This window comes from Vipera berus, assembly GCF_964194415.1.
Source record: "Vipera berus genome assembly, chromosome: Z".
Taxonomy (NCBI): Eukaryota; Metazoa; Chordata; class Lepidosauria; order Squamata; family Viperidae; genus Vipera; species Vipera berus.
Genome location: NC_138205.1, coordinates 55181940 through 55209082, shown reverse-complemented (window position 1 = coordinate 55209082; position 27143 = coordinate 55181940). Strand labels below are relative to the sequence as shown.

Below are 27143 nucleotides of genomic sequence, written 5' to 3'. Positions count from 1 at the left end.
TATACTTTATCAGTAAATAAAAGAAGATGTTTGCATTCATTCCTTTTTGTTTTAATTGGAAAATTGTTAAACTATCAACTCCTACAGGTTGACTATTTCCCTAGGAATTAATTGCTTGCCTTATTTCATTTTTGGTAGCTGAGCAAATAGCATGTTGTGAAAATGTTACATGAGTGTATGTCATTTTAAGCAAAATGAATCAGAACCGTGCGTGTGAAGCTATATCAGCCAATTATAAGTCACAGAAATTTGAAAATATAAAAGGCAAAAAGAATCTAGGAATATTTCTTATTTCTATACCTACTTCTCACTATATTCTTCAGTGCTCTGTCTATGGCCACACATGAAATTAGGACTTGAATGAGTGCAGGGGCTAGCAGGGGCTGATAAAGTATTCTTGACACTCTGAATGGAATGCCTCCTGCTCTTCCTACGTTCCAGCCCTCTTCGTTCACTGGAACCAAGACTGGCCCTTCTTCTGTCTTTGCAGGCAATAAGAAGAGGTTCTCCACTATCATCACCATCTTCATGTCTCAATGTCATCTAAAAAAAATGAAAGGGAAAGTGTAGGGAATAATGCATATAATACATTATACAATGATTTATATATTTGTTTTGTCTCACAAAGATATCTGGAAATGTCTTTAGATGATTGTTTTTTATCAAGGCTTCAATAATCTGGATTATGCAGGGCAACAGGAGATTTCAAATGTTTCTTACAAATGTTGAAGAATCCATTTGCTTATGTAAAAATTCCAAATATAACATGTTTCCTGAGTGCACACAAGAGAAATGCCCCATGAACCCTCAGAGACTGAAAGTAAAAATGACATCTTAAGTGCAACTCTCACCTAAAATATTTCCTGTTCCTTGTAATACAAATGTTGAAATTTCAAAGAAAGATGGAGAGATGTGTATTTGTGGAAGATCAAAAAGGCAGTGTGAAAGGGGACTTTCTGCTGTTTCTAATCCCTATCAATCTGTTCCTCGTGCCATTACTGAAATAGCCTCTCTAATTCCTACAACTCTAGATACCCCTCTTTCATAGCAGAGGGGCTGTACCTAGAAAAAAATAGTTTTATTTTGAACCCATAGGAATCAAAGAAGCTACTGGGAATTAAAATCTTTTGCTATCAATAGTTTAGACAATTATGATTTCCATCAGCTAAAAGGAGGAAGTTAAAACTACTGTGAAAATTTGAAAAAATAGTATTCATGGAGAAATATATTACCACAGAAAATAAATTAATCTAAATGTATTTATTTCTCTATTCCTTTACTGCCTCTCAAAGACCAACCCCATGTCCACATTGTGGGAGGTGGAAACAGGAGAAAGTAAGGGGTTCTAGGAGTGGGCAAAGTATGGCATGGCTTTGTGGCATAGGACCTTTACGGCACCCATGGCTATCCTGGGTCTCCCGGAAATGGCTTTGCTAAAAGGGCTCTGGTGAAGTTGCAACAGAATCATAATGAGATACAAATGGACTGATCAAACAAAAAAATTACCATGGCAATATTAAAGGACTAAGAGACAGAACAGAGAGGACAAAATAGCTACTTTGAACACAGCTGCCATGCAGAATAAAACAGAAGAAATTGTAGAAATAATGAAAAAAGAGAGATCAAGATAATGGGACTAGCCGATATAAGATGTAAAGGACATGGCAGTAAGAAAGTTTTCAAAGGATACTTGTTTATTTACTCTGGAAGGACCACAGCAAAGAATGGAGTAGGATTCTTCATATATATTTAAGGTGCTGGTTCTTACCTATAAAGCCCTACATGGCTTAGGTCCGGGATATTTGCAGGACTGTCTGCTGCCAGGAACGACTGCCCATCACCCTGTGTGTTCACACAGGGAGGGCCTCCTCAGGGTGCCGTCGGCCAGACAATGTCAACTGGCGACCCCCAGGGGGAGGGCCTTCTCTGTGGGGGCACCTGCCCTTTGGAATCAACTCCCCTTGGAGCTCCGGATGGCACCGGATCTCCGTTCCTTTCGTCGTGACCTTAAAACATGGCTTTTTCAACAGGCCGACCTGGACTGATGGAAGGGAGGTTTTCTTAATTCTGTTTTATTGTGATTTTAATTGGACTATTTATGGGATAATTTGATTTAATACCTTTTAATGTTTGTATTTTGTGTTTTTATTGTTGTTAGCCGCCCTGAGTCCTTTGGGAGATAAGGCGACATACAAATCCCATACATACATACATAAATATCCAGACATTGCAAAATGCATACTAGACATCAACCACTGTTCAAATAAAATATTGAAAATTAAGACAGAAAAACAAACTGAGACATATGTACAATTACATGCCTCATGCAATAATTACACAGAAGAATAAATGGATGAGTTCTTCAATGAACTATCTTAAGAGATAGAGAAAGTGGAAACTAACAATATGTTGTATGTAATGGGAGATTTCAACAGTAGAGTAGGTACTAACAGAAAAGAATATGAATAGTTCATTGGCCCATCTGCTGTTAAGAACAGTGAAAGGAACAAGAATGGGCAAAGGATAGTGGACTTATGCAGCCAATACCATCTTTTTAATATTAATATATTTTTGAACACTGAGACTCACAATATGGTATAAATGGAATGACAACATCCCTAAAAGCCAGATTGATTATATATTAACAAGTGTAAAAAGAAGGTTCAGAATATTTGATCCAAAAGCTATCCCCAATGGACTATGTGACATCTATCATAAGATTGTAGAGCTAACAGCAAGACATGACAACTTTAATATTAACAGAAAAAAAACAAATAAAAACCAGGAATTAATTAAGATAGCAAAATTTAAGCTAGAAGTTACAGAACAAAAGGTGGAGACAGTATTTTATCCACTATCACCAGTGGTGGGAAATGTGGAGGATGAATAGGTATACAGAACTACCGGTACCTTGTTTAACACTGCAGAAGGATTATGTGGAAAAAGAAAAAGTGGAAAAAGGTGGAATAGGACCAAATACAGTGCAGGGTGGTGTGAATAGGTTAAAGAAACAGTAAAGTTGGAAAAAAGTTATATAATGTTGGATAAAATTAGGAAAAGAAGATTACCGTATATACTTGAGTATAAGCCGACTCGAGTATAAGCCGAGACCCCCAATTTTACCCCCCAAAACTGGAAAAAGTTATTGACTCGAGTATAAGCCGAGGCTGGGAAATGCAGCAGCTGGAGGCTGGATCTCCCGAAAGACGTCTCTGCTGAGATGAGAGAACGGGGTGGCAAGCCGCCGAGAGAATGGGGCGGTGGAGTGCTCCGCCGAGAGAATGGGGCGGCTTGCTGTTCTCTCGGTGCAGCACGGCAGAGGCTGGATCTCGCGAAAGAAGTCTCCGCTGAGCGAGAGAATGAGGCGTCTCAGCGCCCATTTTCTCGGCGAAGACTTCTTTCGGGGGATGCAGCTTCTGCCGCCCCTTTCTCTCAGCTGCCCAGTGGAACAGCTTGCCACCAGAAATCAAGAGTGCTCCATCACTGGAGGTTTTTAAGAAGAGACTGGACATTCACCTGTCTGAGATGGTATCGGTCAGTGGTGGCAAAACTTTTAGAGACCGAGTGCCCAAACCGCAAGCCAAAACCCACTTGTTTATCACAAAGTGCCAAGGCAGCATCGGCATTCTGGTGCCCTCGGGGGAGGGGACAGGGAGGCGCCTCTGAGTGCCGCCTCTGGCACGAAAAAAAAGGGGGAGCAAAAAATGGGCCACCGTACCGCAAGGCACAAAAACGCCAACCGCCGCGCCGTAGGGTGCAGATACAAGGCACCGCACCACGTGAGAACGGGGCTGGGCTAGTGAGTATCACGCAGGCACTAGCCCCGCCCCCTTTGCAGCATGTGCCTGCTCGTGGCCCCGTGCACGCATGCACGCATGTAAAATGCTTCCCCCTCCCTTTTCTTCCAGTCCACCAACCGACAAGGACCTGCTGCTGGCAGCGGTGGTGGCGCATGTGCCAACAGAGAGGGCTCTGAGTGCCACCTCTGGCAGGCGTGCCATAGGTTCACCACCACTGGTATAGGTCCTCCTGCTTGAGCAAGGGGCTGGACTAGAAGACCTCCAAGGTCCCTTCCAGCTCTATTCTATTCTATTCTATTCTATTCTATTCTATTCTATTCTATTCTATTCTATTCTATTCTATTCCATTCACTTTCTATGTTTCTATTCTATTCTATTCTATTCCATTCACATTCTATTCTATTCTATTCTATTCTATTCTATTCTATTCTATTCCATTCACTTTCTATATTTCTATTCTATTCTATTCTATTCTATTCTATTCTATTCTATTCTATTCTATTCACTTTCTATATTTCTATTCTATTCTATTCTATTCTATTCTATTCTATTCTATTCTATTCTATTCTATTCCATTCACTTTCTATATTTCTATTCTATTCTATTCTATTCTATTCTATTCTATTCTATTCTATTCTATTCTATTCTATTCTATTCCATTCACTTTCTATATTTCTATTCTATTCTATTCTATTCTATTCTATTCTATTCTATTCTATTCTATTCTATTCTATTCTATTCTATTCTTATTACCATTTTCTATTCTATTCTATTCTATTCTATTCTATTCTATTAACTTTCTATATTTCTATTCTATTCTATTCTATTCCATTCACTTTCTATATTTCTATTCTATTCTATTCTGTTCTGTTCTGTTCTGTTCTGTTCTGTTCTGTTCTACGTTCTGTTCCAATCCATTCCATATTTTCTATTCCATTCTGTTCCACTGTCCGAGCCCATCGGAGGCAACCCAGTCAGCCCACACAGGAGTTACACTAAGGCTACGCAGCCTCTCCTCTCAACCTGAACCCCTCCTTACCTTTCCTTTTATCTGCATCCTATTTTTAACTGCCGGCTCTGCCCAGCCCTATGGCAGGGCAAGATCTGCAAGATCCCCATTTGCATTTGACTTTGCCATCCCATCTGGTTCGAGATAACACAAGAGAGAGAGAGAGAGAGAGAGAGAGAGAGAGAGAGAGAGAGAGAGAGAGAGAGAGAGAGAGAGAGAGAGAGAGAGAGAGAGAGAGAGAGAGAGAGAGAGAGAGAGAGAGAGAGAGAGAGAGAGAGGCACACCTCAGCAAAAAAGAAAGAAAGAAAAAGTAGTAGAAGAGGCAGAGAGCCCCTGTGGGTAGGAGTGAGGATGGGGAGAAACAGCAAGAAGACCGGGTGGGGTGGGGTGGGTTAATCACTAAACCTTCCAGTGTTTAACCAAAGCAGCTTTTGCATTTGTCAAGCTCTGCTAGCAGGGCACTGGACGGGCCTGGCGGAGCTGCTGAAGGTGAATGGGAGAAGGTGAGTCTTCGCCGAGAAAATCTCAGCGCCCATTTTCTCGGCGAAGACTTCTTTCGGGGGATGCAGCTTCTGCCGCCCCTTTCTGTCAGCTGCCCAGTGACAGAGGCTGGATCCCTCGAAACAAGTCTCCGCTGAGACGAGAGAACAAGGCGTTTCTCTCTTCCCCCCCCCCCGCTTTTGCCGCTTGTGTGTGTGTGTGTGTGTGTGTGTGTGTGACAGAGGCTGGATCCCCCGAAACAAGTCTCCGCTGAGACGAGAGAACAAGGCGTTTCTCTCTCCCCCCCCCCCGCTTTTGCCGCTTGTGTGTGTGTGTGTGACAGAGGCTGGATCCCCCGAAACAAGTCTCCGCTGAGACGAGAGAACAAGGCGTTTCTCTCTCCCCCCCCCCGCTTTTGCCGCTTGTGTGTGTGTGTGTGTGTGTGACAGAGGCTGGATCCCCCGAAACAAGTCTCCGCTGAGACGAGAGAACAAGGCGTTTCTCTCTCCCCCCCCCCGCTTTTGCCGCTTGTGTGTGTGTGTGTGTGTGTGTGACAGAGGCTGGATCCCCCGAAACAAGTCTCCGCTGAGACGAGAGAACAAGGCATTTCTCTCCCCCCCCGCTTTTGCCGCTTTTGTGTGTGTGTGTGTGGGGGGGGGCAGTCAAGCGTTGTTTCCCTCCTCGTGCCCGTTTCTCAAGAGAAGCCCCCTGATTCAGCAAAATTGTGGGGGGGGGAGGGAAAGGAGGGAAGCGCAGAGAGCCAGGCAAATGGGAAGAAGGCTCAGGAGCTTCAGCCTTGCCTCAAGGACAGCGGAGTCCTCTCCGCAGCAGCCGCGTCCCCGCCCCCTTCCAAGCCGATGCCCCCCACTCCTTCCCCAATTCTCCCTTGCCATCAACAAAGCAGCTAGGGAGGCCTGGGGGGCGCAAAGAGATGCACCCCTTCCGCCCCCAAATTCACTCCCCAGCGCGCCTGGAGCTGCCTAAAGCCGGGAGTAAACGGAAGAACTGGAGACGGTTCGCTCCCGCGGCCTCGAAAGCGACCCGCGGAATTCTGCCCCGCCGCCCAAGCTCGTCTGCTCCGTCAGCCCCCACCCCCACCCCTGCGCCCCGCTCTTCTTCTTCTTCTCCCCTCGAACTTGGCAGCGACGCCGGGAAACCCGATGGGGAGTTTGGGGCCAACGTGCCGGGAGACGAGGCTGGGGAGAGAGATGAGGGTTTTTTTTACCTCTCGGGCTGCTGTCCGAGAAATACGGCGGGGCCATCGGAGTCACATTGCCCGAACTGGGCGCTGACAGCAGCGTTCATCCACCCCGTCAGCAGCCATGACTCGGGCACTAAGCGGGGAGCGAAGGGAAGGGACCGGCTTCCTTTCAGCCCCGCTGCGCCAGTGTGCGCGTCGCCAGGCGGCGGAGAGCGGGGGAGGGAAGGCGGCGTGCGGAGCGCTGCCCAAAGGGGAGGGAGGCGGAAAGGCCTGCGAGCGGCGGCTGGCTGTGGTGTTGGGGCGGCGCGGGCGAGGCAGCGGGCGAGCGGGGGGCAAGCGGCGGCTGGCGGTGAGTTGGGGCGAGTTCGGGGCTGCGCGGGCGAGCGAGCAATGGGGGGCGAGCGGCGGCTGGCGGTGAGTTGGGGTGAGTTCGGGGCTGCGCGGGCGAGCGAGCGATGGGGCGGAAGCGGCGCCTGGCGGTGAGTTGGGGCGAGTTCGGGGCTGCGCGGGCGAGCGAGCAATGGGGGGCGAGCGGTGGCTGGCGGTGAGTTGGGGCGAGTTCGGGGCTGCGCGGGCGAGCGAGCGATGGGGGGCGAGCGGCGGCTGGCGGTGAGTTGGGGCGAGTTCGGGGCTGCGCGGGCGAGCGAGCAATGGGGGCGAGCGGCGGCTGGCGGTGAGTTGGGGCGAGTTCGGGGCTGCGCGGGCGAGCGAGCGATGGGGGGGAAGCGGCGGCTGGCTGTGGCTTCGGGGCGGCGCTGAGCTGCGCGGCCGCCCTCCCGCCCTGCCTGCCCCCTGGCCTTCGCCCCGCAAGCCCCCCCGACTTGCCCGGAGGAAGTGGCGGCGGCGCGGCGGGCCGGGAGGGGAGGGGGCGCAGCGGGGGCTGCCCCTCCTGCCGAGGAGCCGAGCCCGGCGGCATGTGTGTGTGTGTGTGTGTGTGTGTGTGTGTGTCAGACCCGCAGGAATGGCTAGTAAAGGTGGCGGCAGTCCGGCATTTGCGTTTCTCTGTGTGTCAAGCCCCGTGGGCCCGACACACAGGAAGGGGGGGAATGCCGGAATGCCGCTTCCCTACCAGCCATTCCCGTGGGTCTGACACACACACGCACGCACGAGGGGGAGAAACAACGCTGGACTGCCGCCAGCTCTGCAAGGCTCTGCCGCTCCCTTCTCTCAGCAGCCTGTTCCGAACGAAGGGACAGTTCTTTTTTTTTGTTGACTGGAGTATAAGCCGAAGTGGAGTTTTTCAGCCCAAAAAGTGGGCTGAAAAATTCGGCTTATACTCAAGTATATACGGTATATAAATTATAGATTTCAGAGATACCAACAAGATAATCAAGAAGGCAAAGCAAAAATCCTGAGGGCTTTGGAAAAACATAGACATCAGCCTGCATAATGTTTTTCAAAGTAGTCAAAAGTATATGGAAAAGAGAGGAGAATTATAACTCCACAGAGATAATGAGACACGAAGGGAAGGCCACTAACAGAACCATCAGAAATCATAGAAAGATGGAGAAATACTTCAAAGAGCTCTTCAATCTATTAGGACAGTATTGTGAAGAAACAACACAAGATCACAAAATGATAGAGCTAGAGCCAGAAATACTGATTGATAAAGTAGCAAGAGTTGTTAAAAAGTCACCGAACTACAAAGCATCATGAACAGATAGGCTATCAACAGCAGTAATTCAAATCACAGGGAAAAGCAGCATCAGATGACTAAATAGAGTCTTTAACACAGCATGGACACAACTAATGTGCTTACTGATTGGCATGAAGCAGTAATACCACTGTGGAAAAACAAAGGGAGCAAATGAGAATGCACACAGTATTGAGGCATCTCATTCTTGAGCCATGTAGGGTAGTGGTCCCCAACCTTTTTTGGCTTTGTGGACTGGTGGTGATGGGGGGGAAGGGGATGGTTTTGTGTGCCATTTCTGCAAATGCAGCTTTGAGTGCTTGTGTGCCGCTTGTGTGCCTGGTTCTCAATGGGCTGCAGTCCACTACTGGACTGTGGTCTGGGCATACCTGATGAATGGAAAATGTACACCAAGATAACAGAAACGAGATTAAGACCAATTAAAGAGTCACAACTAGCAAAAGAGCTAGAAACAGCCATAATAAACTAGTGATGTGTACTATCGACGCTATTGTTTTATCACTTATATTGACAGCATAAAAAAAGAAGCTAAACCCAAGAATGGGCCTTCCTTAAATAGTTTATCACTGATTATTTCACATTGTTTCTTCTTTGCTTGATTCCTGCAAATGTGTAAAAGCTGTTTTCATACAGAATCATCAAAGAAACCAATGTGCCCCAGGTCCTCATAATGTTGCTGTAATCTGTGAAGTTGCTGACTTGCCTCTTACTCCAAGAGAAAAGCTGTGCAAAGAGTTGTGGGACAGGGAATATGGGAAGCACATTTTATCCCACTTCCTGAATCCTGTAGTCTCCCCCTCCTCTTAAATAATGGGGCAACATTAAGCTCCATAGCTTCTATCCTATGAGCTGCTATCTGATATATCCAATGCTGCAATGAGGGAAGAAAAGGAAGGTGGCATGGCACTCAATAACTGCTCCTTGAGCACTCCCACATGGGCCAGCTCAAAGAAGCAATGACTGGTTCAAGGAAGAAGAGACAGAGATCTTGGATAGTGCTAAGAATATGCTCTTTATAAAGAAAGATGGGAAACAAAGCTGGAAATCTAATGGGAAATATCATTAATATAAAGTGATAAAAGAATCTGTACAATTAATGCATCATTCTGAATAATAATCATGCATGTGGAATACTTCAAAGCAGGCCTTTTTCTTAATGCTGTATGTTTTTATTTCCTATTAGTATACAACTAATGTACTGCATCAATATTAACACAGTTCAACTGTAGTCACAGAGTTAAATAAATACACTTGCTTACATTTTGGTATTATCCCTGCCTAGTAAAAAAATGCATTTTACAATAAAATAAACTACCAAGTTTCTGCATCTGTAGTGCATATGCGCATCTTTGCCTCTCCAAATAAAAGTAAATAGGCAAGTAGTACTATAAAGCTTCTGCCCACCTAGCAGTTCGAAAGCACGTAAAAATGCAAGTAGAAAAATAGGGACCACTATGATGGGAAGGTAACAGCGTTCCGTGTGCCTTTGGCATCTAGTCATGCTGGCCACATGACCATGGAGACGTCCTCGGACAAGCGCTGGCTCTTCGGCTTTGAAACAGAGATGAGCACCGGCCCCTAGTCGGAAACGACTAGCACGCATGTGCGGGGGAACCTTTACCTTTACCTTACTATAAATGTACTTTTCTTGCAAACTCAGCTATGAAATATTCCCAAGCTGTAAAGGAGAAGGACATTTTATATTACCTCATAAATGTTGAATTGCTCTACTAAGTCCAAATCTAATCCTTTCTTGTTCAGATGCTTCTGGGAAATAATTTCCATCCCCAACTCTTCTAGACAGTCAATAACATCATAGAAAGAATCTTGATCTGTCAAACCAGATAGTGTCTAAAAGTAAAAATAGAATTATTTCAATTTTTGTTTTGAAGAGAATATCTAAGTGTGACTTAAGTGTCAGTCCTATGCATTGCTTGATAAAGGCCATCAATGTCTTTTGGGGTAATTTTGGAGAATGCAAAGTTAATGACATGATATAAATCGTAGGAACAAAGGCTTATAAAGAAAAGTTATTTCAACATATAAGAAAGTTAAGACTTATTGGAATCAGTTATGTATTTTAACTCAGAGAATTCTTAAACTGAATGTATAATTGAAGTCAGGCTTTTCTTTTAGGTTTGATTGACAATCAGATAGAAAAAATGTAACTTTGTTTTATATATGACAACAGTAGCAAGGCTTCTCTATGTGCAGAGATGGAAGAAATCACATACTAACAATGGAAGAATTAATGAATAAATTAATGGAGTATGAGGATAAGGCAAAATTGACTGTTTTGATGACTATCTATTTAATTTGGTTTCCACTTGAAAACCACTCTTGCTATTTTTATTTGAAACTAAAAAAATGAAATTTAAACTTAAGAGTTTTTATGATAGTGGTGGTGATAGACTGTTTGTTATGGTTTATTGTAGTTCAAAAGGGCATTGGTTTTTAAAATTTCATCCTATCGAAAAAAGTTAGAAGTTATCTTTTTCTATACCTTTTTTCTTTTTTGCTGCAGGCCTCAATTTTGCTTTTCCTTATCCCTTTCCTTTTTAACTTTTTTCTTTGATTTCTTTGTTTTTTACACTTTTAAAAAACAGTAAAATTTTAAAAGACAAATGTTATTTCAGATGTGGTAGGAAGGATTACTTTTTAGGATCAAATGGAGGGAAAATTATTAAATGCAATATTTTTAACTATATATTTTTTAAAATTACATTACATTAATCAATTATATTCTTTTACTAATTGGTCCATTCTATTTTTCCATTTTTGCAACTTTTTTGAGCAGGTCTCTGCACTTCTAAACTAAATGATCTAAAAATGGTTTCAGTATGCCTCTCTGACTTTGAAATTAAAATATTATTTAAACACCAAAATAAAGAGTAAAATGCAAATTATAAAAAGCAGAGGAAAGCAGAGTTATAAAAAGTGTTTTAAAGTTGAAACTTAATTAGAGCAGGGATCTCCAAATGTGGTAACTTTAAGATTTGTGGATTTCAACTCCCAGAATTCTTCAGTCAGCCATGTTGGCTGGGGAATTCTGGGAGTTGATGTCCACAAGTCTTAAAGTTGCCAAGTTTGAAGATGCCTGAAAGTAGAGTGAGAAGTGGACTAACAGATGGCTCAGGTTCTCAGATTACTTTTGTGGGATCATCAAGAAAGAGGTATAAGGGTTTCGTCAAAATGGGACATGGAAAATTTAGGAACTGACATAAAATAAGAAAAGGAATCCTAAAAGGAATCTGGAACAAAAACGGCGAGGTACTGAGAAGTACTCCACAAGGATATGTGGTTCATTGTGGGTCTAGAGATGCCAGTCACAGATGCTGGTGGAATGTCAAGAAAGCTATATCATGGCCATTCAGCCTCAAAGTTTATCATTGCTTCATCTATGGTGAGTGTGCTGTATTACTGCTTTTTGGGGGGTATGCCTTTAAGTTAATGTTGACTCCTGGCAATGCCTGGACAAGTCCCTGCAGTTTCCTTGGCAAGATTTTGGAAGTGGTTTGCCATTTCCTTCTTCCTAGGGCTGACAGATAAACTTGCAAAACGTCAACCAGCTGGCTTTATGCCTAAGGCAGAACCAGAACTCAGTCTCCTGGGTTCTAGCCTGATCCTTAACCATTATAGGAAATTGGTTCTCTGTAACACTGAATGCAAGTAGTATACAGGTAGTCTTCAATTTATGACTAATTTATGACCAACCATTTGAATTTATAATGGACTAGTACAGATGCTTTATAGTCCCTAAAGCACTTCTGACCATTGTAAAATATTGTGTCACCCCATCCCCCAAGATTATATGACTAAATTTCAGATGCTTGGCACTTGGATTGACTTTACGACCATTTGTAAACACATATTTACAATGTGTTTGTTTAACAAATCAGATGATTCATTGAATGACTGCTGCAAAAATGTTATATAATTGGGTCCAATCACATAGATGTCGATTCACAATAGTAATCATCTATGTCTGGAAAATTGGTCTTGTAAGTCAAGGAATACTTACATAATGATATGACATATGTTGACAACTTCTGTTTCAGATATGGCTAGTAGATTGGATGAATGGATGGGCAGATTCATATGACATTGTTTGGAAGTTATACTGATGAAGTCATTTCATCAATATTTTACATATTTCCAAGAATCAAATTATAAAGGGAGGCTCTTTAAATAATTCTCACCTCCTAAATCCTGCAATCTACTCAACACGACCTTTTAGCTGACTTTTCTTCAAACCATTTCTGCACATATAAACTTACTTTTCTTTAAAAGGGGGAATATTCTTCACTGTATTTAATAAAATCAAGGTGATAAAACATATAAAACAATATTGGTCAGAAAGCAGATTTGTCATCAGTGCAGTCAGAGATACATTTAAGTTTGACTAAACCATGTGGTTGGAATTCTGCTGAGTTGCCCTTATTTATTAACTGACTCTGTGGATCAGTATATAATACATAGTCTAGAAGAGTCTTGATGGATTATCAAGGAAAGAAAACATTAAAAAGATCCATTCCGATATTTATCTCTGTTGACATTAAAATAACTTTCTAATTATAAATTTAATACATAGAAAATTCTGAATATACAGTATTTGAATACATGCATTAAAACAAACCTTATTTATTAAAGTCATTGCATAAACTAGTAATTCTGAATCAAGTCCATCCTTTTCTTCCAAAATCTCTATGACACTGGACCATGGCTTGAGATCTGAACAAAGAAATATTAATATTACAAAGAAGCATTTAGTTTACTTATATTAATTAAATCTTTTAAAAAAACTTAGTACAGAAAGCATATAATGGATTACTATTTAAAACAGTCCAATTCTATATATTATTTCTGGAAGTAAAACCACCTGACATGGTTGAGCTCAACATTCTTAGTATTGAAGTTCCTAATGAATTCCTTCCACTTCTTCCTACAGTGTGCCTATTTATGCCTGCTTGCTCAAATGTCTTACTCCGTAACCTCAAACTAACAAAAGGTTATAAGAATGAGATGCAAATACAATTTGCATTATTATAGAAGTAGATCTCAACTTACAACCACAACTTAGAATGAGATCCCAGTCACTGAGAGAATTGGTTGTTAAGTGAGATGCCTGTATGATTGTTTCATTCAATGAATGCAATCCTGGCTCCCCCAGTGGCAGTTGTGAAAAGATCACACGGGATATTAAGGGATCACACAGGGAAAATCTGCCATCATCCCAGACCAGGGGTCAGCAACCTGAAACAGTGAAAGAGCCACTCGCAACCGGTTCCCTCACAAAAGGAAAAACTGGGAGCCGCAAAAAATGTGTGCACATGCGCGTACATGCACACATGCGCAGAACAGGGTTTGACTGAAGAGTGGAGCCAAGGCGAGATATGCACCTACCCTGCATATTTGAATTGATTGGTTGAATTTTTTTAGTCTCACCTTTTTTTTTGGACTGCACATGGCAGAGGACTGGGAGCCGCAGGAGACGGCTGAAAGAGCCGCATGCGGCTCCGGAGCCGCGGGTTGCAGACCTGTGTCCCAGACAAATGGTTGTCCAATTTTTTCTTGAAAACCTTCAATGCTGGAGCACCTACAACTTCTGGAGGCTAGCCATTCCACTGATTAATTGTTATCATTGTCAGGAAATTTCTCCTTAATTCTAGGTTGGCTCTCTCTTTGATAAGCTTCCATTTGGTGTTTCTTGTCTTACCCTTAGGTGCTTTGGAGAAAAAGTTGACTTTTTTGTGACAGCCCCTCAAACATAGAAGACTGCTATGAAGATGTACCTAGTTCCTGCAAGCATTCATCATACAGTACATATTAGCTTCCAGTCCTTCAATCATCTTTGTTGATCTTCTCTGCACTCTTTCTAGAGTCTCAACAACTTTTTGTATTGTGGTAACCAAAGCTGGATGCTGTATTCCAAATGTAGTCTTACCAGTGCAGTATAAAACAGAGTTATCATTTCACATGATCTTGAAACTATCCCTCTGTTGATGCAGCCTAGGCTTGCATTGACTTTTTTGGCAGCTGCAGCATACTACTAGCTCCTACTTAAATGGTTGTCCACCTAGATCCCTCCTACAGTTATTGCTGTTGACCCAGGTACCACCTATTTCATACCTATGCATTTGGGTTTTCTTGGCGAAGTATTTTCTTACCACTAAATTATATTTTTTGGGATAGGGCCCAGAGTTCAAGACTGTCAAGAACCAAAAAGTGTTGGCTAGTGCCCCCCCAGCTTGATGTCATCTGCAAATTTGATGAGTTCTCCTTTTATCTCCTCATGTGAATTATTTATGAAGATGTTGGAAAATACCTAAGGCAGAACCTTGGTATATCCCATTTCATGCTTCCCGGTATGTAGAGATAGTTGTTAAATGTCCAGGTAGCAAATTCAAGTAAGGAACTCCTGGGACAGGGTTCTTCCCAAAATTAACACTTTTACTGAATACACTACATTGGCACAAAAGAAGCAAAACCAGCTCTGGATTTCCCACTCAAAATCCATATAGTTAAACTTGAATTCCCCTTTGTCCATTCCCTTCAGTCCATTGAATTGTCCAATGAAATATGCTCCTTTTGTTATGAGAACTGCCTGGATCATTCAAATACCTGTGCAGCATGGCCTTGAAGGGAGAAGCAGGGTCTCACAGTCTGCAGACATTCTTGGCATTCCATTCCCACCCCAGACATTACACCCACCCTCCCAATTGTTTTAGTTGAGAGCGAAAAAGAAACTAGGTGAAAGAGCGAATCACTCTTGACAGTAGTTCCATTGAGGACTATATGTTGAGTGCATTTGGTCAACTAATTATAAATTCATCTGCTGATGACAGTCTATTTCACATTGTTCTATCTTACTAAGAAATAGGCTGTGGATAAGTCTTGAAAACCTTATTTAATTCTTTGAAGTTCTTTAATGAAGAGAAGGTTTCAGAGGGAGCAGTGGTTTCACCATCAAAGATTCCAGATTTAAAAAATGATTAAGTCGAATCAATTGCCAATTGCTCTGGGGTAAAGCAATTCAGATTTTACTCCTTTTTTGTGGTTATTGTTTGCACCTTCGAGTCAGGGTTGACTTTTGTGATTGTCTCCATTAGCCCCTGCAGTTTTCTTGGCAGGGTTTCAAAACTGATTTGCCACCTTCTTCCTAGGGCTGAGAGAAAATGACTGGTTCAAAATCAGCTAGCTGATTTTGTGCCAGAGGCAGGATTAGAACTCAAGGTCTCCTGGTTTGTAGCTAAGTGCCTTAACCATCACACCAATCTGTTTCTCTTTAACTGCTACAAAAGTTTTAATTTAACTAAATTGTAATGTAATTAACAACTAAAGAAAAACATATTGTTTCCACTCAATGTCCATTCCCCACTCTATCATGAAGTAGTTTCAAGGCATCATTTGTCTTCATTTTTACAGTCTTTGAAGCATTGAGAACACAAAGAGATCCCCATGAGATAATCTTCAAAGTGACTTGTAAAAGAGTTAAAGAACATTTAATTCATGTATCTTTTGAATTTCAGAAGATGTTTAAAAATCCTGATACTGTTCCACAGGATGGAAATAAGACATTTTCCACTACAACCACTATTCATACCCTTAGTACAAATTGTTGTATTTGTTTGATCATTTTGGAAAACAACAATCTAAGCAGTTTATCTTAGGAGAAATTCTTGGTTCTAAAGATGCCATCCCTCTACTTCATTAAGCAATCTCTTATAATCCTGAGGATGATATATCAGTATTTGTACAATTTTCTTGATAACTAACCAAGATTGTGTTACTAGGTTGCTGGATTGGGTAAAATTCTAAACAATCCTTACAGACAAACATCAGCAAGATGATGTTTTAGTCATATTGGAGGAGAGCAGTAATTGCTGTTGGTTCCAAGAGATTGGAAGTGGAACAAGATAAATAAAAAACCCACCTTTACTTCATATTACTTCATATGAAGAGTGAGTTTGGTCTAGTCTAGTGGTAAGGCACTAAGCTAGAAAGTAGGAAACAGTGATTTCAAGTATCATCTTAGCCATGATTAGGTTGAGAGGGAATGACTGGTCCGAAATCAGCAGCTGGCTGACTTCGGGCCAGTCACTCCCTCTCAACCTAACCCATCTCACAGGGTTATTATTATGTGGAAAATAGAAAGGTGTGTTGGATATGTTTGCTGCCTTGAGTTATTTGTACACGTAATGAAGGCGGCATACAAATTTATTTTATTTTATTTTATTTGATTTGATTTGATTTTTATCACATTTATATACCGCCCTTTCCCGAAGGACTCAGGGCGGTTTACAGGGTGATTAAAAAACAAAAATACAAAAGTTAAAAACAGATTAAAAAAATTATATTAGTCCCTGCATAAGTAAAACCCCAGTTAAAATTAAAATTAAAACTAAAATTAAAATTCTCAGCCTGGGCCAGAGAGCTCGAAGAGCCAGGTCTTCAGGCCCCGGTGGAATGAACGGAGGTCGGGGGCAGTCCTCAGCTCCACTGGCAGCTGGTTCCAAAGGGCAGGCACCCCCACTGAGAAGGCCCTATCCCTGGGTGTTACCCGCCGACAATCTCTTACCGGTGGCACCCTGAGAAGACCCTCCCTGTGGGAGCGCACTGGACGAAGGGAACGTGATGCCGGCAGCAGGTGTTCCCTCAGATATCCCGGACCCAAGCCATGTAGGGCTTTATAGGTCATCACCAGCACCTTGAATTTCACCCGGAGGGCAACCGGAAGCCAATGCAGCTCGCGGAGTAGAGGTGTTACGTGGGAGTATCAGGAGACCCCCATCACAACTCGCGTGGCCGCATTCTGCACCAGCTGAAGCCTCCGAGTGGTCCTCAAGGGCAGCCCCATGTAGAGAGCGTTGCAGTAGTCCAAACGGGAGGTCACGAGCGCATGAGTGACTGTGCGTAGGGCATCTCGGTCCAGATAGGGTCGCAACTGGCGCACCAGGCGAACCTGGGCAAAAGCCCCCCTGGTCACGGCTCCTATATGGTCTTCAAAATTGAGTCGTGAATCCAGGAGAACGCCCAGGTTGCGAGCCCTATCAACGGGGGGTAACACCTCACCCCCCCATCGTTAGAGATGGAATAGTCTGGTTGACCCGAGATGCCGATATGCACAGCCACTCAGTCTTGGCGGGATTGAGACGAAGCCTGTTTCTCCCCATCCAGACTTGGACCGCCTCCAGGCAACGGGACATCACGGCGAGGGCATCGCTGGGTTGGTTAGGGGTGGAAAGAAAAAGTTGGGTATCATCAGCGTACTGATGATACCCCACCCCGAAACCACAAATGATCTCACCCAGCGGCTTCATATAGATGTTGAACAGGAGGGGCGAGAGAACCGACCCCTGAGGAACTCCACAAATGAGAGGCCTCGGGGCGGATCTCTGCTCTCCCGTCAACACCGACTGCGAACGGCCCAGGAGATAGGAGAACCACCGTAAAACGGTGCCTCCCACTCCCAACCCCCTGAGACGCCGCAGTAGGATACCATGGTCGATGGTATCAAAAGCCGCTGAGAGATCTAATAGGACTAGGACAGAGGAACAACCCCTGTCCCGAGCCCGCCAGAGATCATTCACCAGCACGACCAATGCCGTCTCCGTGCTGTATCCGGGCCTGAAACCCGATTGGTACGGGTCCAGATAATCCGTTTCCTCCAGGAACAGAGGAAGCTGATGTGCCACCACACTCTCAACAACCTTCGCCAAAAAGCAAAGGTTGGAGACTGGACGATAGTTATTTAAAACAGCCGGGTCCAGGGCAGGCTTTTTGAGGAGGGGTCTCACCACCGCCTCCTTCAAGGCGGTAGGGAAGACACCCTCATTCAAAGAGGCAGATATTACTGCCTGGAACCAGCCTCGTGTCTCCTCCCGGGCCGCATAAACTAGCCAGGAAGGGCACGGATCCAACAAACAGGTGGTGGTGCTCAGCCTCCCCATGATCCTGTCCACATCATCAGGGGAAACAGGATCGAAGTCAGACCAGATAACATGCTCAAGACCGTTTGATTCCTCCACGTCAGACTCTGCCCAGTCAGAGTCCAGACCGGTCCGGATCTGAGCGATTTTGTCCGCCAGATGATGACTAAACTCCTCGGCTCGTCCCCGTAAGGGATCCTCCCTCACCTCCTGATTAAGGAGGGAGCGAGTTACCCTAAACAGGGCGGCCGGGCGATTATCTGCAGACACGATGAGGGCAGCGAAGTAGTTAGACTTCGCCGTCCTTATCGCCGCAAAATAAGATCTTATAAAGGTTCTTAACTGCAGTCAGATTCGGATCGGCTGGACCTCCAACCACTCTCTAGACCCCGTCTCCGACGCTTCATCTCCCGGAGCTCCGCAGAGAACCACGGAGCCCAACGGGATCTGCGCCAGGTCAGAGGTCGCAAGGGTACAACACAGTCAAGTGCCCCGGCGGCCGCCCTTTCCCAGGCATCCACCAGGGCATCGACTGGGCTGTGGGTAAGGGTGATGGGTATAGACCCAAGCACCATCTGGAACCGTTCCGGGTCCATTAGGCGCCTGGGGTGGAACCACCTGGTCGGTTCCACAGCCCAGCGGCGGGGGGGTGGCATAACGGAAGACCAGCCACAGGAGTTAATGATCTGACCATGACAGGGGAACAATGGATGGTGAGCCCCCTCCCAGATCATCCAAGCACTGTCCAGACAGGAACACCAGGTCGAGAGTATGATCCCCCACATGAGTCGGGCCCTCAATAACTTGGGTCAGGCCCATGGCCATCATGGAGGCTATGAACTCCCGAGCTAACTTAGACGACCCTCCCAGTGAAGGCAGGTTGAAGTCACCCAGAACTATAAGCCTGGGGAACTGCACCGCCAACCCTGAGAGAGTGTCGAGCAGCTCGGGCAGGGCTGTTGCCACACAGCTGGGCGCCAGGTATGTGAGCAACAAGCCCAACTGAGCCCGAGGGCCACATCTCAGGAGGAGGGATTCACTCCCGGCCATCTGGACAATGGTGGTCTCCCGCGGGCATAAAGTCTTCCGGACAACCACCGCCACCCCACCACCCCTGCCCTGAACCCGTGGCTGGTGTAGCACACGGAAACCTGGAGGGCATAACTCGGTCAGAGGAACCCCTCCCTCCGAGCCCAACGAAGTCTCCGTAATGCACACCAGATCCGCACATTCCTCCTCAATCAAGTCATGAATGAGGGGAGCCTTGTTAACGATGGATCTGGCGTTAAAATAAACCAGCCTAAGCTCAGGGACCTGATCACTCTCATCCCCGGGCAAAAGGGTGCTAACCGGAGGGTCGGAGCGCACCACCGCTCGGAGACAGCGGGGGCGCGATCCCAGATGTTGATATGGCCCTCCATGCAACCACCTGCTGCCATTCCCTATCGTCGTGGGGATTTGAAGCCCCACCCCAACATTCACAGAACCAGCAACCACCTCCCCCAACCCCGTCCCGTCAGGATCCCTAACAGGCCCAGACTGAGTGCCGGTTGATGATTCCCTCCCCACCCTCCTATCCCTCCCCCTCCCTAACCTTTTAAAATAACCGGCTAAAAATGTATCAGGGGCCTCTTAGCACGTCTCAACCCGAGGCCCCTATCTAAGCCCAGCCACCTCTCGGAGTCCCAACAATTGGGCTCGTCATTAAGGGGAGTGTGGAAACAGGCGGTTGGTCGTGCCCAGGAGGGAGAAACCCCCCTGAGGGCATACAGATCAGCTCCAGAGTAATGGAGACAGACCATGCAGCAATAAAATGTCCACATAGGGCAGATGTTACAAATATTTCCAATGGGTAGTTTGATGGAGTATTGTTATTTAGATGAAGTGATATTGAGTCCGGTAGGCATGTCTCTCAATCCACTAGACCAGCTCAGCTCTCACCTGAGATGGCAATCAAAAAGGAAGCCCCAGTCGTCCTCTCACTCCGGCTGAGGAGTCCAATCTGGGGTGGAGAGAGAAGGGAGTCCTGGGCCAAGCCCACCCCAACTGGTCTCTCACACCAGTGAGGTGGTCAATAACCAGTCCAAGACCGTCCTCCCACCACGGTCAAGTCCCAAGGCCAAACTGGACTGTCAATGGGGAGGTCTTGATTCCAGCCGGGCATTGAGATAGCCATAATACCTGCCTGCCAACACAGGAAGCAAGCCAGGCTGCTGCCGATCTTCGGGCCGCCGGCCACTGCCACCAGTCTGGGGAGGAGGGCAAAAAACATCCTCTCCCCCAAGCGTCCACCCGCCAGTCCAAACGATGATCCAGCGGCAAGCAAAGGCATTCCCGGCAGCAGTCTAATATCCAGGCATTCACCAACAAATCCACCGAGGCCGATGTCCAGGCCCACAATCCACTGCTGCCATCCGGAAGGAGAGGGAGGGCTCCGCGCCGCCGAAAACGACGCCTGCCAGCTGATAACAATCCTAACTCCCGATCGAATCTCCAGCCGGTGGAATGAATGAATGAATATTTAAACAAACCTTTGCAGAGTTAGAAAAGAGACTTAATCCAACTAAAACTGTGAAATTAAACAAGTTTGGAAGTCTCTGTAGATGGATACCAAATTTCTTATACAATGAATTAATTCAAATTCTAACCAGTTCTATGTAGAACCTGAAAAATAGTATTATTGTCTTCTCATACTAATCTTTGAGTCACCTGTCAATCCTTTAGTTATCCAGAACACTGGTTCACTGTTGTTTATAACATGCCAAAGTAACACCTTCTGTAGAACATTCATTGCAATTGTCTCAAGAGAGATCCAATCAATGATGTTGTATAATATACATGTATTTGGAGACTATGACTAATTGCTCTTTTGCTTCAAGTAAATATTCGCTTATTTTTGCATCCCTTTTAATCTATCCTCCATTTTAATCATTCCTTTCAACAATCTTACTCTAAAAAATCAATCAATTTTATAAACATCTGGGTTTGGATTCGAATGCTAATGTATAGTTTAGGTAAGGATTTTAAGCATGTTGATTAGTTTGGGGCTTCAATTCCCAAGTGTAACCAAAGGAAAATATTAAATGACCCCACACTATTTTTGTAGTGAAAGTATCTTTTAACAAACAGAATAATCCACAATTAGTTCTCCTCTTTCTAGAAGCATAATAATGACTCACCCCTTTTTGCATCCACAGTAGCTACTGCTTCAATAAGAAGAGATGAATTGGATTCAGTATACTCCACAAAAACAAGGAGCAATTTTAGTGCTGTCTTTACAACCAGGCGAAACTGCAAGAGAAGAAACAGCTATTCATAAATCAGATTGTAAAATTTGCAGAATGGTTGTCTCCTTTTACTACAATGCAGGTTAATCCTATGTGGAGATAAATCAGTGCAATAGCAGCATCACTATCTCTAAGTCACTGATTGAACCAAAATATGCCTCATCTTCTAAATTAAATGCAAATCTATAAAATATATACAAATAGAACTGGTTAGTCTAGCCTAGTCCCTCACTCTTTTAAATCACTCTTTAGGGCAGGGGTTCCCAACCAGGGTTGCTCACACCCCCTGGAGGTGCAAGATGATATTCCAGGGGGCACAAAAACTTGGCTTTTCAAAATTATAGTGTATATGCATAATTTGTTGCCATTATTTTGAAGTTTTGTAAGGGGTGCAAGAATATATCAGAAGCGTTTTAGGGGTGCGGGGTATAGAAAAGGTTGGGAACCACCTTTAATTACTGATGCCATAATTTAAGCCAGATACAATTAAAGCATGTGGACTAAAACTAATTTTATTTCCACCCTCCCAAAAATATGGACCTTCTTTATCCTGAGTCAGAACCATTAATTTAGTGCTCCACAAAATCAATTTGTTTTGGCCAAAGAATCAAACTGGCTCTTGGTAATCATATCAGAAGTTGAATACATAAATGGATGAGTCACATGGCATTATATTCTGAAACACTCTGTATAAAGTAACAGAAATCCCCAGTACAAAAATTTTCCAAATTCTAGCATTAGCTTTCAACATCAGTCCAATGGATTTGAACAAGGATAATAAAAGATATCAGAACTCTAGCTACTGAGTCAGTTGCAGGACATGCTCAATTTTGCTTGGCAAATTGTCTGTTTTCTAAAAGCTACTTATATTATGTCCTCAGCAGCAGGATAGGAATAACGATATTTTATCATACATACTTTTTAAAAATTTATTTTATTGCTTTTTAAAAAATAACAGAAACCAAAGAAGAAAAACAAAATACAAAGATAATTAAAATGTACATAGGAAGTGTTTTAAAATGGAAAAATACAACAGAAAAAAGAAACAAAGTATAGTACACCATTATAACAATTAACAATTCTACATATAATTATCTAATATAAACATTATTCATATATTTCTAATTAATTTATAGTTACCATTTTTTGTAACCTACTGTATTTTCAGTAAACATTTCCATATTTCATTTTATCTAGAGCCTAAAACCAGTGACCTGACTGCATTATATTAAATATTAAACTAATGAACAATTCTTCAATTGTGCTTCTTTCTAAAAGGGAATAAAATCTTGCAGCATTTTATTGGTTCTTAAATAAAGCCATAAATTACTATATCACTATTATAAGAATTAAAGAGACTTCCGGGTGGCAAGGCTCCGTCAATGGCGGTCGTTTCGACTGTCAGCCCCGTTGTTTTCCGTTGAATCGCAAAAACAGCGACAATCAGCTGTTTCACGGTTTGGGAAACCCCCCTCGGGAGAAGAGGGGAGGGTGAGCATTCAGAGCTCCCTCGGAGCCTGAATCAGCTCTGGACTCGGGGACTCCTCTGTTCTAAGGCTTTGGAACAGAGCAGGACGCTGCAACCATCCCTGCAATCAATATTGTACTTTGGATTACTTGGATGCAGGCAGAGCTGTGCAGGAGAATATTGAAATAGCAAGTATATGATCTTTAACTCCGGTGTATTTTAAAAGAAAGGAAGGAAGATGGCGCGGGAGTGAATTGCCAGAGAGAATGGTGAAGATTAAAAGGACAAGGGAAATAAAACAAAATAAAAGACTGAGTGGAAAGAAGAAATTGGGTTATAAAGTGACTTTGTGCAAAATATTTGAAATTGGTTTAAAAGTGACTTGAAGATTTGGATATTTGACTGGGAAGTAATAAAGTTGCAATTTGGGTGGAAAAGTGAAAGTGAAAAACGAAAGTTAATTGGGTGTTAAAATGGCTTCTAAACCATCCAGAGTTTCTACTTCAAGAAGTGTGGGTGCATCACCAACTCAGCAACAATCTGTGCTACAGACTTTGATGCCACCCACCGCAGCACCTACACCTGCACTGACATTAAAAGATTTACAAAATGCTTTACAAGATGCTTTAAAAAGTCAATCTGAACAAATATCTAAGCAAATGGCAGAGCTTATTGATGAGAAAAATAAGGAAATACAAGAGGACATTTTATTGGCATTTCAGGGGCTGGCAGCTTGTATTGAGCGTTTGGATGAACATGTGGAAGAGGTAAACCAAAATAATTTGAGATTGGAGGCTAAAATGTCTGAAACAGAAAATAAAATGGACAATATTGACGACGATGTGGTAATGATACAATACAGAGACATGGAGTTTGCCCTGAGGATAAGAGGTTTGAAAGAGGATTCAAAGGAAAACTTGAAGGAGATTTTAGCAGAAGCTTTGGAACCGATTTTGGGGTGTCAAGCTTAAGATATTATGGTGGATATAGATAAAATATTTCGTGTCAACTCCTGGATTGCCAGGCAAAGAAAATTACCAAGAGATGTGGTAGTTTATTTCACAAAGAGATCAATTAGAAATGTGATTGTTCAAGCTTTTTACAATAACAGATTTAAAGTGGCTGGTCAAGAGGTTTTGATTTTGAAAGAAATTCCTCCAAGAATTTTAAGGAAAAGGAAAGAGTTTGCTTTTTTGGCAGATGAATTAAAGAAAAGGCAGCTCCAGTTTAGATGGGAGATACCAACTGGACTGGTGCTGAACTATGTAGGTACAAGATATCGTCTTAATACAGTTTTGAAGGCACAAGATTTTTATTGCAATGTACTGAAAACAGGTTCTAGGCCATCCCCGGAATTTAAAAGAAGGAAGGAAGAAGGAGCGAGACAGGCACAAATGGAAAATATACTGGGAGATGCAGAAATTATTTCATTGATTGCAAAAGAAGCTCAGCAAACTTTGGAAACTGCGCAGCCCCAGGGATTGTTAGAAAAATCTAAGACTCAAAGAGTGACACGGGCTGCAGCTAGACAAAAGCAACAAGAACAAGAACAACAGAAATCTACAACTACAACTCAAGAATTTACTTATAGTGAAGCAGTGGGAGGTGCGCGACCAAAGAGCCAGGTGCGTGAGGATCTGCAAGATGCGCTCTGAAAGCTTCATGTCGCAAAAGATGGCGACAAAGTTTCTAACTTGGAATGTTAATGGTTTAAATTCACCGCAAAAGAGAAAGAAAATATTTCAGTATTTGAAACAATTTAAAAATGATGTTACATGTTTGCAAGAGACGCATATTCGTGTATCTGATCAAAAATATTTGATAAATTTTAGACTGGGTACTCAGTTTATTGCATCTGCTTCAGAAAAGAAGAATGGAATAGTTATCTATGTGAAGAAGGATTTATCAGCTAATCTAATTGAAGCAGATAAACAAGGAAGATATATTATAATTGAACTTTTAATAGAAGGGCAGAAAATACTTTTAATTGGACTATATGCACCTAATCAACAGCAAGGAGAATTTTATAAATTTTTCCATAATAAAATAATTCAATGGGATTATAAATCGTGTATTTTGATGGGAGACTGGAATGGAGTGCTGGATACGCAGAAAGATTAAAAAGGACCTCTCAAAAGCACACCAAATCATGCTAGATTGCCTAAATCTTTTTTGATATGAAAGATGATTTGGAATTGAGAAATGTCTGGAGAGAACAAAATGTGGATGAAAAGGATTTTACCTTTTTTTCTGATAGACATCAATCTTTTTCTAGGATTGATTTTATATTGACTACTAATGATTTTTTTCCAGGGTTAAGAAGATTAAGATATGTCCGAGGACTTTATCAGACCATAGTCCAGTATGGATGGAATTGGACAAGGGAAAGGGAGATAGGAGATCTTGGAGGTTAAATGAAAATTTGTTTAGATACGAAGAAAATGTGGAAGAATGTAAAAAATATATGAAAGAATTTTTTATAACAAATATGCATAAAGGTACTTCTATTGAAATGGTTTGGGATGCAAGTAAAGCTTATATGAGAGGAGTGTTAATATATTTGAATAATAAATATAGACGTCGATTGGAATATAAGCGTAGAGTTAGAGGAGGAAATAAAGATGAAAGAGAAGGCTTTTATTTTGAACCCATCTAATAAGAGGGTGAAAGAAGCAATTAATCTGTTAAGAGGGCAGTTTAATATGTTGATGGCAGACCAAGTGGCAACAAATTTACGGTATGCTAAACATAATAGTTTTTGTAATGCTAATAAGCCAGGTAGGTGGTTAGCTTATCTGTTAAGGAAAAAACAAAAGTCACGTAATATAGATAAGATAGAATATAAGGGTAAAGAGGTGTTTCAGCAAAATTTTATTAAAAAGGCTTTTGTTGAATTTTATTCCAAATTATATGTTAGGGATGTAACTCAAGGTTTAGATATAGATAGATATTTACAAGGTGTGAATATCCCTGTACTTACACAAGAGCAAAGGGAAGGAATGAATCAATTGATAACTGTTGAAGAAATTATTTTAGCAATTAAACAATTAAAAGAGGGTAAGGCACCTGGAAAAGATGTTTTGACAGCCATTTATTATAAAAACTTACAAATAGAAATGGTGGAACCTCTAAGAGAATTATTTAGAACAATTCAGTCTGGAGGAGAAGTGCCTCCTTTGTGGAAAACAGCTTTTATAACGTTAATTCCAAAGGAAGATCAAGATCTTACTCAAACTAAAAATTACAGACCAATATTGCTTTTAAATACTGATTATAAGATATTTGCTAAAATTTTAGCAGATTAATGAAGGTTATGCAGCAAAAGATTCATAGTGATCAAACAGGATTTATAAGTGGTAGACAAATGAAAAATAATGTGAGACATATTGTAAATTTATTAGAATTTTTGGAAAAAAATAATCAAGTCCCCGCAGCGCTGATTTTTTTGGATGCTGAAAAGGCCTTTGATCAATTGAATTGGCAATTTTATTTAAAGTATTGGAGAAGATGGAGTTTGGGGATAGGTTTTTACAACCTATTAGGGCAATATATCAGAAACAAACAGCCCAAATAATAATTAATGGTAGTTTAACAGAACCTTGTAAAATTGAAAAGGGTACAGACAGGGATGTCCGTTGTCACCTTTGTTGTTTGTTTTAACATTGGAAATATTATTGATCAAGATACGTGATTCAAATAAGATAAAGGGAATTAAAATAAAAGATCAAGATTATAGATTAAGGGTGTTTGCGGATGACTTGGTTATTACATTAAGTCAACTGACTTTGTCGGTTGTAGATTTGATGGAGATAATTTTGCAATATGGAAAAGTTTCTGGATTTAAGTTAAATAGGCAAAAAACTAAAATACTGTCTAAAAATATGACTATAGAACAAAAGGAAGTCTTAGGAAAATTAACAGGATTTGAAATTGTTAAAAAGATTAAATATTTAGGAGTATATATTTCAGTTTCAAATGTGAAATTATATAAAAATAATTATGAATTGTTATGGTTAAAAGTACAAAAAAGTTAGATAGTTGGAGAAAATTACAATTGTCTTTACTGGGAAGAATTGCAGCAGTGAAAATGAATGTCTTACCAAAATTTTTATTCTTGTTTCAAATGATACCTATACTTAAAAAAGACTCAAATTTGGAAGAATGGCAGAAAGGTATTAATAAATTTGTGTGGGCAGGGAAAAGACCGAGAGTAAAACTTAAGATAATGCAAGATATACGTGAAAGAGGTGGTCTTAAAATGCCCAATTTTAAATTATATTACGAGGCTGCGGTTTTATCATCAATTAGTGATTGG

The 27143-nt window shown here is 42.4% G+C and overlaps 1 protein-coding gene across 2 annotated transcripts in view; it reads right to left on the bottom strand.

Moving 5' to 3' along the window:
* Positions 1-27143, bottom strand: part of FHOD3 (formin homology 2 domain containing 3) — a 370562-nt gene that overhangs the window by 188727 nt on the left and 154692 nt on the right. For both annotated transcript variants that reach the window (XM_081344817.1, XM_081344818.1), the window contains exons 7-10: positions 21253-21364; positions 12781-12875; positions 9852-9995; positions 305-543 (exon numbers count right to left, since the gene is read on the bottom strand). In XM_081344817.1, the coding sequence (XP_081200943.1) occupies positions 305-543; positions 9852-9995; positions 12781-12875; positions 21253-21364 (590 nt within the window). The remainder of the gene's footprint in view (positions 1-304; positions 544-9851; positions 9996-12780; positions 12876-21252; positions 21365-27143) is intronic.